We start from the raw sequence: 13,274 nt of genomic DNA, 5'->3' as shown, positions 1-13,274 counted from the left end.
CATCTAATTTAATTTGAGACGATACTTAATTAATTAGATACCATTCGCAAAACGTGTGCATAAGGAGGGGTGCTAATACCTTCCCCTTGCATAATCAGAATCCGACTTTGATAAAAGCAGATCGAGACTTCTAGTTCTTTGGCCTTTAGGATTAGTTTAGAGACTAATCAACAACTAGTAATTAGGTGAACTAACCACACCTAGTTAAATAAAATGTTTGTGGCGACTTCATTGAACTTTCAATAAGACTATATTTCTTATCCCTCACCATTTTGGACGCTGTGATAGTCATGATTATTTTATGCGAATCGTTGACGTGGCAGTGATCCAGCCGTCCATAGAAAACACACGGACAACTTGGATCGCATCACGTCACGGTGAGATGTCACCTAAAAAACTTGGACCAGGATGCGTCACATGTCACCACTCGTGGGTGGCAATGTGTCCCACTATTTAAATTCTTTTTTTTTTTTTTAATGTTTATTAATTAAAAATATATATATGTTTTTTTTTTTTTTTTCTCTTTTTTCTCTCTTACTCTCCTAAACCTTCCTTTCTCTCTATCTATCTCTCTTCTCCCTCTCTCTCGCAACCTTTCCGTGTCTTTCTCTGTTTCTCTCGCTGCACCACCACAGTAGCAGCCGCTTAGGCTGCCATGGCAGCTGCCATAGGCAAACTCCACACCTCCAATGGGCCTTATTTTAGGTTATCCTTCCCCATTCTCTCTCTAATCCATCTTTTTCTCTCTTAATTTCTTTCTCTTAATTTTTTTCTCTCCAATCTATTTCTCTCAATTTCTCGCTCAAATCTCTCACTTGATCTTTCTCTTGATCTCTCTGTTTCTATCTCTTCCTCATCTCCTTGATTTGTTTTTTTTTTTTTGTTTTTTTATTTATATTTTTATTTTTTTGTGCAGGTCCCAATTCAAAAACGAGAGAAGAGAGCTTTGAGCTATCTGATTTTATTTTAGATCCAAGCTTGGATCTCACAATGATAAGCCCCAATCTCTCTCTTTCATTCTCGTTGTCTCTTGGTAAGGCCAGATCTCTTTATTTCATTCTCTTTGTCTCTCATGGTTCTTTCTCAATCTCCGTATCTAATCTCTCCTTTTCATTATTGATTTCTTTTTTTTTTTTTTAAACTTTCTTTTACTTTCTTGGTGTTTTCTATCATTTTCTTGTGATCCAAATAGGGATGAGGGTTTGAGTTGGACTAGGGTTGGGTTTAGGTTCACCTAGGTTAGGTTCGGGGTTTAGGGCTTGGTTAGGTTAAGTAACCTGGGTTAGGTTGGATTGGGCTTAGGTTAGGGTTTGGATTGCGTGACACGTCTGCATGGCTGTTGGTTGTTTTTTCACTGCCTTTATCTTTTTGTGTTTGTGTGTGCTACTCCATGATGGATAATATAAAATGGGAAAATGTTGTCTCCTCTAAGAATTAAAGGGGTGATTTATCTACTTCAATAATTTCAACTTTCTTGATGATTGCGTTAAACATTTTGGTACTTAATCTAACAATATAATTCATAAGGGGGTGATTGCATCCTTCTAAACCTCCTGAGGTGAGAATAACTTCCGCATTTGTGAGACTAGTTAATATTTAAGAGCTAGAAATCTAAGAAACTATAAGAACCTTAAGTCTTGAATAATTGAATTCAAAGGTAATTATATCGTTTGTAAAAACTGGCATGTAAGAAGTGCTAATACATTCCTCTCATATAACCATATTCCCAAGCCTTATTTTTTTTGTGCATATTGAAACTATAGATTTTCCTGTACCTAGGTTATGTTAGCTTAGAGATGAAAGAGATGAAGCAATTGATAGTGATCTATTAACCAAACCTAGATAAATAACCAATTAGTAGAAACTCCATTGAACATTTATTGTCCCATTAGCTTATCACACTCTCTCGGTTATCATTTGAGTTAAGGCATTTCCATTCATCTAAGAAAACTTTTTGAACCATATTTGTCCCCTAGATTATGTTAAGGGCCAGTCAAGTGCTGCCTCAACGATCTATCAAGTGAGAAGTAAGGCAAACAAGAAGAAAAATAATAATTGAAGTGTGTAAAGAATTTAGGACATTCACTAATGATTCTTATGGTACACAGATAGTTATAATCAAGAATTCGAATTACGAACTTTCTAGGTATTATTCATTTAAGAAAGCTTCTAATATGGATGGGATTTTTTTTTTTCAAATTCTTGACTCGAAATTTTCTTTCCCACTCATAACATGTCATTTGGAAGGCTAAGGCTCCTCCAAAAATTAAAGCTTTCATTTGGTTTGTTGTGCTAAATAAAATTAATACTGATAACTTGTTGCAAATTAGGTGGCCTTTGAAGGCTCTCTCTTTTGATGTTATGTGTTCTATTACAAAAATTCAGAGACGACTTTTCCTATTTTTTTATGTTATGAATATTCTTGGAGGATTTGGAATATGCTTTTTGTTATTTTAGGAGATGCCTGGGTTTTTCCCTCTTTGGTTGGTGAATTGTTAGCTATTTCTTTCAAAGGCTTTGGTAGGAGTAAGGACAAGGCAATGCTATGGAAGTGTGGAATATTCATAGTTTTATGGGTGTTATGGTTGATGCGTAACACAAGGATATTCAATGGAAAAAATTAAATGAGGTGCAGGTTTAGGGAAAAAATTAGTATTTGGCCTCAGTGGGTGCTAGTTTGGGTTTTTTGAGAGGAATTATTCTTCATAAGTTACATAGAAATTGGAGGAAAATTTTGCAATGTTGATTTATTAATTTTTTGATATTCTTTTAAGTGGTTTTATTGAATAATTCTAGGTCCTTTTTGGGGAGACGTCTCATTCTTTCTTACGTAAATTGTCTTCCTATGAATGAAGTTTTCTTTTCCTATAAGAAAAAAAGACAAAACAACTAACAAGTTAAAAATATAAATAGTTAGAACCCTAAATACAACCTATTTTCCAATTATTTTAAAAAAAAGCATAACTTTTTTTTTTAAAAAAAATTTTGCAAAGCTTTACAATTTTCTAAATTTGTACTAATTTTTAACATAAAACACATGAAATGAATGAATCAAAATATAATAAGACAAATATAAAAGAAAATTTCACATTTCAAGAAGTCATATTTTCAAATGCTCGATCATTTTTATAATTCTTTGGAAGCATCAATGGCCTAAATAAAATATGTAATAAGATTCACTAAGAATGATACTAATCCTAATAGTAATAATTATTATGATGATTAGTAGTAGCAATAATTCTAATACTAGTAATGATAATAAATAATTTTTTGGGGTTTTGTTTGACATTTTTTAATTTGTAAAAAATAAATTTAAAACATAATGATGGTGATGGTGATGATTAGAGGACTAAATTGCGTTAAGTTGACAAATAAAGTCAAGTCAAATGGATCTTCTATTTTTCCATTTAGACGAGCCAAGAGGGGTTTTTGTAGCTCTAGGCCTTTGACTACCTAAAATGCCATCCACCTGAGCCGCCGTTGCACAAACCTATTGTAGGCCAATTTTGGTCGGCAATTGAAATAACTAACTAGGCCAAGACGCTCATTATTAGAACCAATGAGTTAGATTTTATTCACATATGTATTTATTAGTTTTAAGATATCTAATACTATTATACTTACCAAGATTAGACATGCATCTTGAACTTGGGGGGATGAAGGGATTGTTGAAAACTTAAATCCACAATGTTTCTTAAAGCCATTTTAGTGATATACTAAGTTGAAAACACAAACAATAAGAAAAGTCAACCACTTCAGTAACAAACAAGTTTGATCATAGTACTAACAAAGTAGTTAACAAGAAGTTGAACATTGATAGCAATCATGATTGATAAAGAAAAGCCGAGCTTATCCTTTCGATCATGCATCTGCATAAAATTCTTCTATTATTGGACGAACGATTGTTGGCATTTTCACCAAATGATTGGGATTAGTCCAATATATATATCCAAATGAGTATCGTCCTTGAACTCTTAGTTGGGAGCATAATGTGATCTTAAACTTGATCTTCTTTAAAGCGCCGTTGAAGAGCAAAATTGGCGGTTCAACTATCAAACTTATTCCTGGGGGTGCTTCGATAAATGAAATGTACCAAGAATTTGCTGGACCAACATTTGTAGCTGTCCTTGATATGGTTAAGCAAGTCTTTAGTTCCGGAACGGAAATAGAGGGCAAATTGAGATTTTCAAGAAAATTAGTTGTTCCATTGCATTGGGTGAGCATCCCAGTCATTTGAATGATATCACTTTCATCATAGCCCATGGAGCAAAGAAAATTGACATAGTCAGAAGTTTCCATGTCAAACACAAGACCAGGATCTATGGCTTTATTAGGATTAACAACACCACCTCCAAAGTCGAATGGATCGGCCCGCTTACTTGGAAGTCCTTCAGCAATAATGTGTTGACCATATACATCCTTTATGGAAGCTACATGTGTACGAGTGGGTGCGTGTATGTGTGACAAAATTAGAGACAGAAATATTTTTTAAACACACACAACTACACGAGAGAGAAGTAACTTCAATAAATTCTTTTTGATTTCCTACCTGTTGTGACAAGTGCAGATTTGATGGCAGCAGGGCTCCATGTGGGATAAATAGATTTAATAAGAGCAACAACGGCTGATATATGAGGACAAGCCATAGAAGTACCAGATAGAACGTTAAAGTTTGTATAGGGAAAGGAAGAAGGTGACCAAGCAGCCAATATCTCAACTCCCGGTGCAGCAATGTCAGGCTAACCAACATACCTGCATTAGTTAAATGATCAATAAAATAAAATATGTAAAAATAATGTTATTACCTTCAACACAGCAGGAGAAAGAGAGCTAGGTCCTCGAGAAGAGTAGCTTGCTACTTCAGGGGCAATTTGTTTCCCTATTGTTGTCGTTGTAGGACTAATCTTGACCTTAGGATATCTATAGTATAGAAAATCCATTAGTAAGGGTCACTTAAACAAGCAAGTTTATTACAACACTAGGTTTTGGTAGGATGAAAGACAATGCATTTAGAAATTATAAGACTATGAAATCATGAACACATGCTTCCTAGTTATAGGATGAATGCTGTGCACACCATTTTTTTTTTTTTTTTCCTTTAAAAAGGCACTTCAATATCATTTACTTCGTCATAATATAACCTATGATTGAATTAGGTCCAAATTTAGTTAGTATTTAAGATACCAGATCAATTTGATCTGATAACGAAAATTCTTGTCTCATTTAACTTGTATAAAATAAAATCTATTAGAACAAAAGATATATGCTCACACACACGTATAATCATATCGATTGATGCAAGAAAATACATCTTGTAGAAGTATTGTTTTTATTTATAGCAATTAATTACTTTGTTTTGAAAGATGCGTAAAGTATGCTGGATGATTAGCAATTAGATAATATAAAACAATTCATCCACCTTATGAAATTTTATAGCATCTTATCCTGCAATTTATGTACTTAGACAAGAATGAACACTTTAGATATTAAATAAAACCATGATCAATCCATTCAAAATTTTTAGTTGGAGAGGATACTAGTTAAGCCCATTTTAGTGAAAATAAAACATCAATTTGACAATCATGCATTTAGTTTAAGAATATTATTCAAGATGCATACTAATTACTTTTAATTTATACAATTCAACCTTTGATTAGGTGTTGTTTGGTGGTTTGGTTCATAGAATCTTTATAAGATCATGTGAAATGTAATGCGCATTTTGTTCAATTGTTTATTTTGGATTAGAAGGTGATGTGATGGTAACATAACATTTTTAAAATTCAATTTATATTATATTAAAATTAAATAATATTAAATTATATATATATATATATATATTTAACTCAATGCTATTTTTCTTCTAAAAATTTATGTGCAATGCAAGTGTGTGTGTAGTGATGTAAATACAAAAGCTTTTTGGAGAAACTAGATCGCAATAGTGGAATTTGAGTAATGACCCCATGGCTTTAGGTCCTACTGACATGAAACAAAAATTCAAAACCATTGATACATTATTTAGTTGTGATGCAGATCTACAATTGTCTACCAACAATCAAACCGTATTATAGATGGCACTAAAAGAATGGATAAAAACACTAAGATAGTGTTTGGAAGCATGAATTTCGGATCTCAAATTTGAATTTGAATAGATTTGAAAAATTTTTAATATAATTTTATAGTACATTTTATTCAAATCCAGGCATCTCAAAGCATATGGTAAGAGTCCATTTGGATAAAAAATTTTAATTGGGGAAAGGAAATGAAAAGACAATAAGGAGGAAATTTATTTATTTATTTTTTGTATGTTTTTTTTTTTTTTGCTTTTTCTTGATCACCAAACATGATAGTGTGAATTTTTTGATATTTTCCTTTCTCTAATATATTTTGAGTTTTAAATGGAGTGTAAAAGTCAACACTCTCTAAATGCTATTTGATAATCAAATGTGAAAATGTGAATTTTCAAAAAAATATTTTTTCGCAATATTTTTACGAGTTTCAAATAGAGTCTAAAAGTTAACTATTTTTAAATGCTGTGCTACCTGTTTAACACCACGTATAACCAAAGTGATGTTCCTATTGTGTAGTCCACTTGAACAACTGGAAACCGTTCGGATAGTGCAATTTCTTTTGTGGGTGCTTGGGCAAAGATGAGACCGACTCCCCCAGCTCTATATACAGTTAACTGTGCAATGCCCACTGAACTTTGAGATTGGGTTTGAAAACAGAGAACGACCTTTCCTCTTGTTCGTGTGGCGTTCAAGGAGCCAATTTGACAACTTCTATTAACAATTAATGAACATTGCGAATTTGAGTTTCTTAACATTGTTACATTTCAAAAGAAACAAAGAGAAAGGATGGTTCTTATTGACTTTGATGGTAAAAATAAATTAATGGAGAGTTGTATTACTTGGCATCATCCGAGCTTGCGCCAATTGATGCAAGACCCTCTCCATACCTAAGAGGATAGAAGTTGTTCACATTTTCCCATGTATTTAAAGCTTGGCCCTACAAAAGATAACAAAAAGTTATTCCACAATAGTGTGCTACTTAAAGAACATACTTCAAAAAATGACATGGTAACTTGAAACATTGGTATTGTGATATAGGCAAGGATACAATTTTTCTATTTATTTGTGTTTTTCTATGTATTAAGTTTAGCATTATATTACCTAGTTGTCAATCTCATGTTCAATGGCTTATTCAAAGCAAGATAAATAAATTACCAAGAAGAAACTTAGATTGCTTATTATCATGCAATAATTTTGAAGTTTTGAATAGAATTTGGAATCACAAGGTGGTTGACATGTATCTTGATCGGAGCAAAATGTGAGTATTGTGATTTTTGAAAATGAGATGGGATGACCACATGCATAATTTTGAGTAAGCCTATAATTTTAATGAAATTCCCTTAATAGTTGCAAATACTAAAAGAAATTAGGGATGCTTTTACCAAAGGAGCATGAAAGCAAACCATGTTGGATCGATCAACCAAGAATTTGAAGTAGCATGGAATCAAATTACATTATCCGATTTAATTTGAAACAACACATATAGATATTGTTATGCTTTGTTGTTCTCTTCTTTTATTAGCATTCACAGCTAGACCTAAGGCTTAGGAGGCTACTTCTTGTAAAATGAACTAAAAATTTGTTTCTGCAGTTCAAGGAGTAAAAGTACCACGAACGTTTGATTGCTCCCAAGTGCGATCGAAGTGGGGAAAGATCTATCAATGGTGCAAGCAGCAACACTGATGAGCCACGGAGCAGTATTCTGAACTGTTTGAGCGAAAGGGCCGTCATTCCCAGCAGCGCAGACGACAGAAATTCCTCTTGCTGCAGCGTGAAAGGAGCCGATAGACACAGCATCCACAATATAAGGTCGAAATGGGACTACTAATCCAATAGATACTGAAACAACATCCACTCCATCATAAATAGCATCATCAAAAGCAGCAAGAATATCAGCTTCAGCGCAATGGTTATCAGTGCTCCAACAAGTTTTGTAAATAGCTAGGCACGCTGATGGGGCACCTCCTCTTGCCAATCCTTGAGCTAGTCCTAGAAAACTTGCATTTTGTACGAAAGCCCCTGCTGCAGTAGAGGCTACATGAGTGCCATGCCCATTTAGGTCTCGTGGAGATAAAAGATCACCCCAACCAGTTGAATTCACGTTTTCATATTGTGCTTCATACCCTTTAATGTACCAACGTGCGCCAATAATTTTTCTGTTAATACATTCCATCACAAGGAGTTAAATGATGGAATACGAGAATGAGCTCTCGCTGTGCAAGAAGTAGAAAAAAAGGCTATAAAAGCATCATCAAATTAAAAATCATTTCAATACATTTCATAAAACTCACTATATATTCTATGTAATTTCATAATATTTTAGCAAAATTTGATGTTACAACATTACAAGTAGAAATTGGATGCTCCAATTGTTTCATTTGATGCTTGCAACAACTAAAATGACTAAATTTCAGGCAACAATGTGGGCCAAAATTTTTTTATACCGCAAAATAATCTTCAAGGTGCATAATTAAAATGAGGAAGTGATACCAGCGGCAATGTATTTTTAAATAGAAATAATGGAACATTGATTTTTAGGCCTCCACCTTAATGTTCGAGTTTACTAAAAGCGAAGAAAATGGCGTGTAAAGTAGTAAAGAATGCTAAATTAAGGATGAACAATGTGAAGAAATTTAACCTATTACAATTGGAAAGATTGAATTTTTCGCCTTCTTGACATATCCCTTTCCAATGGGATGGGACCGGTCCCATGTCCTCATCATTGAAACTTTCAGATTCAGGCCAAATTCCTATACCACAAAAATTGAATGTGGGAACACAAAAGTGCATATGAATAAGTAAAATTTCCATAACTTGACTTGCGTATGGTGTTTTTAGTACTTACCAGTATCAAGGATGCCAATAATTGATCCGTTTCCATTATGACTCTTATTAAATATTCCACTTGCTACTTGGGGTTTTCCTTGTAAAAAATCCCAGCTTCTAGTTGTGTGGAGAGACAAAATTCTACTCGAAAATACACCAAGAACTTCAGGAAAACCTGTATTTTTATTTGTTAATAAGGTATATGAATTGTAAGTAATACTTATTATTGCATCTTATTCATGTGCAATATCACATTAAGAAGAAAATCACATTTTTCTCCAAATACACATTACCTGAAATATTGTTGGCTTGAGACTCAGATAACATTGCAGCAAATCCTGAAAACCCATACTTGTAGCTATATAACATTGATTTCATGGCTTCTTCTTTGCTATCAAATTAAATTACAAACAATTACATTTTTTTATGAATAAATATTAATTATTTGGATAATTTATATAAAAAAAATCAGCAAAAATGAATGTGGTACAAGTGACAATTCTTTAAAATAAATCCCAAGAAGAAAATAGAAAAGGGACCTTGGTAGTTTAAACAAAGAAAATAGTGCAAAATTTAAAAGCGAAAACAAAATTGTCATCTCTTTTACTACCATCTGTTAGCCTTAAGGTTTCATTAACTTGATTTTGGTAATAAGAAACTATTGTGTATTAATGACTTGGTACTTAAGTTGTTTTTTATAGTATTAAGCTATTGAAGTTGAAGAATCAATAGAGGTTTTGAAAAGTTAAAGTTTCATTTGTTTGTATTGTTATGCTCTCAATTGTATTATACTTCAATTTATAAAACTATAAGAATATAGAAGTCATAGCACAAATGAACTTAGAGATGGAGAATTATTGGGAACAAAAGGATGACTAAACCTGACCTTGGAGATGGGGGCAATTGATTGGTCGTAGGGAGCACTCGATTGGTCTAGGTAGAAGTTATAAGTGGTTGACTGACCCCTAAAAGCAGTTGAATGATATGGCAAACTTTGCCTGCAACAATTAGTTTTCCTATCTAACGGCTAGTAGTGGTTAGCTGGGTCCAATAAGCACTTGACCGGTCTGAGTAGCAAAAAATGCTCCAAGGGGTTGAAAGGGACTAGTTTTTTCCCTACTCTCTATATACACCCTTTAAATGTTAGAGAATGTTAAAGATATATGTTGAATATCCAAACGCTCTTACTTTCAATTCTCTCTAGTCTCTCTTTGTGTTATAGATTGCTCATTCTTGAGAGAAACTTTAGAAAACTCTTGAGCAGTAATCTTGCATATTCTTTGAGAGTTTCTTATGTGAGCTTCAGTTTATAAATTATTCCTTAAGAAGATATTTTTTGTTGTAAACTTTCTTGTATTTGGTTCCTTGGTCTTCTAAAAATAAGGATTGTAATTTGCTTGGCTTGTCTTCAAAAAATAAGGGGTTGTATTAGTTTCCTTAGTCTCCATTAAAATAAAGGGAATGCTAGAACCTCAAGGCAGCTGACACTGAGAGAGTGGACGTAAGTGAGAATAGCCGAACCACTATAAAAATGAGTTTTCAATTTCTTCTCTTTTAAATTGTTTTGACATTGTGTATTTTGCTCGGTTTGTTTTGTATCAAACATTTAATTTTATTAAATTCAATTTATCCCATCTTAGGGTTGCCACCTCCATCAACAATTGGTATCAGAGTAAGGGCTCTTCTTTTAAATTTTGACTTAACCGTCTTTGAATGATTTATGCCATTGTCAACATTGGCATTGATGGATTTTCCATCATTTGACCTCCATTTTTTAATTGAGAAGACTTTGCCTATTGAAAAAATAAAACCACCATTTTTCTAAAATCTTTTAAATTTTAAAATTTGGAATGTTATCCAAGATGGATCCACTCCCCTAGCCATTGTGGAGAATGGTGAGACCAAGCCAAAACTTAAAAAATATGTGGAATGAAAATGAAAAATGCATGCGCCAAATAAACTCTAAATTATGAATATTTTACATTATGCATTAGACTGCAGAGAATTTAAATCGCATCATTGAATATATCTCTGCAAATCAAATTTGGCGCACTCTTCATGTAATCCATGAGGGAACCTCAAGGGTAAAATATTGAAGGATAAATATGTTTGTCATGGAATATGAAATGTTTGAAATGCATCAAAATAAGAAAATTAATGATATATTTACTAAGTGTGCTGATATAATTAATGCTCTAAAATCTCTTGACAATAATTATGCTAATTTTGTACTTGTGGCAAAGAATACTTAGGTGCTTGATAAAAAGTGGGAGGTCAAGAAGACCACAATTGTAGAGTAAAAAGACCTACAAGAACTCTCCTCTTGAGGAGTTATTTAGGTTTCTTCTTGTGCATAAAATGGAAGTAAAGAGGGTGATGAGATACAAGAGACAAGAAGAAAAACATTAGAACTTGCCTCAACAAGAAGAAAAGGAGGGAGAGGAAGATAGTGATTGAAGAAATAGTATCAATAGATACTCATCACCAAAAAATTTACAAGATCATGATGAAATGAAGAAGGATGAAAAGAATGAAAAAATAATAAAGAACAAGAAAAGAAAGCAAGAGAAAGTATTTTTATGAATGCCAAGAAGTTGGGAAATATTTGAATCGATCGCCTATCTCAAGAAGGAAATAGGAGGTTCAAGAAAAAGACTTTCAATGCCATTTGATTCATGATTATTGAGGAGAAAGATGAAGATAACTCCTCCTCTTGAATGAAAAAAAAATTCAAGATGACTTGCTTAATATCTTAAATTTGAGAATGTGTGAAAATTGAAAATGGATTCTTTGAAAAATGAAACTTGGGCTTTTTAAAAAATTCTACAAATTCAAACAATTGTTTTTACTTAAAGTTTCATTTTTAAATTGTTTGATATTTTATTTATATGACATTTTGGGCAAATATTATGCTACTAAAATATGACAATAATTTTTTTTTTGAATTTGATTTTTTTTTATTGACTTTGATAAACAAAAGTTTTGTCGAATGTTGAGAAAGATTGAAAATATTTTATGTCGAAATGATTTTTCGCAAACCTTATTAGAAATTTGAATGCTTGTTAGGGGGGAGCTTGCTTCAATTGAATATCATATTTTGATTTTTATAATTAATGATCATTGAGCATAATGAGTTGAGATTTGAAAATATGAAGAAAGACGAACTTAAATTGAAAACTTAAACAAAGAAGTTGATCTCTCTACGAACCTATTTTTTCGATTGGACTTTCAAGCAAAGTGGATGAGATCGCTGAAATCTAAATTGTTAAAGGAGCATCATTTCCTACTTCTACTTTAGGCTCCCGATGGGGCTCAAGGCAAGCTCTTCTCATGTATGGGATGATTATTTAAAAATTGGGCAGAAGCAGATGTTGCCTACACAGAAGCAAAATTTCTCTGATGGGAGGTGGGTTGACTTTATCCAATCAATTTCTTCAAATATCAAACTGCCATATTTTCTTGTCTATTTTTCCCTCGCCAAAGAAAGTTGTCTGTTGCAAAGGAATTTTTATGCGAAAGGACAGGAGGAGGAAAATTCAAATACCCACTCGTAACTAGAAATTAGTTTCAAAGCCTAAATCCAGGGTGGGTTGGGTATTAAAAATATGGAGCTATGATTAAAGATATAAATGGAAAAAATGGTTGTGGAGATTAGTAGGGAAGCCAAGGCACTCGGAAATCAGTGATTTGTGTTTAAATACTGGATGATAAACGTTAGTTAGTGCGTCTCCAACAATGCCTTGAAGTAGCTTTGGTTGGGGTTCGTTCGAAGTACGGTTAGATTGAAGGTTACAATTTGGGATTGCGTATCAATCAAATTGGAGACAGAGGTAAATAAAATTTTGTATAGGACAAGTGGTGGGCCACAAATCAAACCCTCCAATAATTTTCTTAAATATTTGTATCTTGGCAGTCGAAGGAAGTTAGAGTGCGTATGAAAATTGTGAGTCCTCCAACAATAACTCCTTTTGAGACTTATCTTTTGTTAGATAAGTTAGAGGCAAGGAAGTCAAACAATTGTTTGAGCTCTTTACTTGAGATATATACATGTTAACAAAGAGGAGTCTAATCTCGACTTATGGGTCTTTCTAGCCTAAATTTTACAGTTCACAGTTTTATAATACCCTTTCTCCAATGTTATCATATGCTCATAAGCGTGCCTCTCAAAATGATTTGGAAACCCCTCATGCCCTCAAAGATCAATGCCATCCTGCCTAGTTGAACTTCAATAATAAAATCCTTACAACAGCTAATTTGCAAAAAAGAGGCTGGACGCTGACCCAATGTGCTCTTTTTGCACGACTGAATCTTGACGGAGATAGCTTTTTTTTTTTTTTCTGCCATTATCCCTTCAGCCAACATATCGGATCACGTGTGGCC

The 13,274-nt window shown here is 33.1% G+C and overlaps 1 protein-coding gene across 1 annotated transcript in view; it reads right to left on the bottom strand.

The window, feature by feature from the left end:
* Positions 1-3,861: 3,861 nt before the first annotated feature.
* Positions 3,862-13,274, bottom strand: part of LOC131160979 (subtilisin-like protease SBT3.9) — a 37,020-nt gene continuing 27,607 nt past the window's right edge. The window contains exons 8-12 of the mRNA XM_058116845.1: positions 6,908-7,005; positions 6,540-6,779; positions 4,806-4,920; positions 4,550-4,739; positions 3,862-4,430 (exon numbers count right to left, since the gene is read on the bottom strand). Coding sequence (XP_057972828.1) covers positions 3,862-4,430; positions 4,550-4,739; positions 4,806-4,920; positions 6,540-6,779; positions 6,908-7,005 — 1,212 coding nt within the window. The remainder of the gene's footprint in view (positions 4,431-4,549; positions 4,740-4,805; positions 4,921-6,539; positions 6,780-6,907; positions 7,006-13,274) is intronic.

The sequence above is a fragment of the Malania oleifera genome, chromosome 7 (assembly GCF_029873635.1).
Source record: "Malania oleifera isolate guangnan ecotype guangnan chromosome 7, ASM2987363v1, whole genome shotgun sequence".
Classification (NCBI taxonomy): domain Eukaryota; kingdom Viridiplantae; phylum Streptophyta; class Magnoliopsida; order Santalales; family Ximeniaceae; genus Malania; species Malania oleifera.
This window is presented reverse-complemented; position numbering and strand designations above follow the sequence as displayed.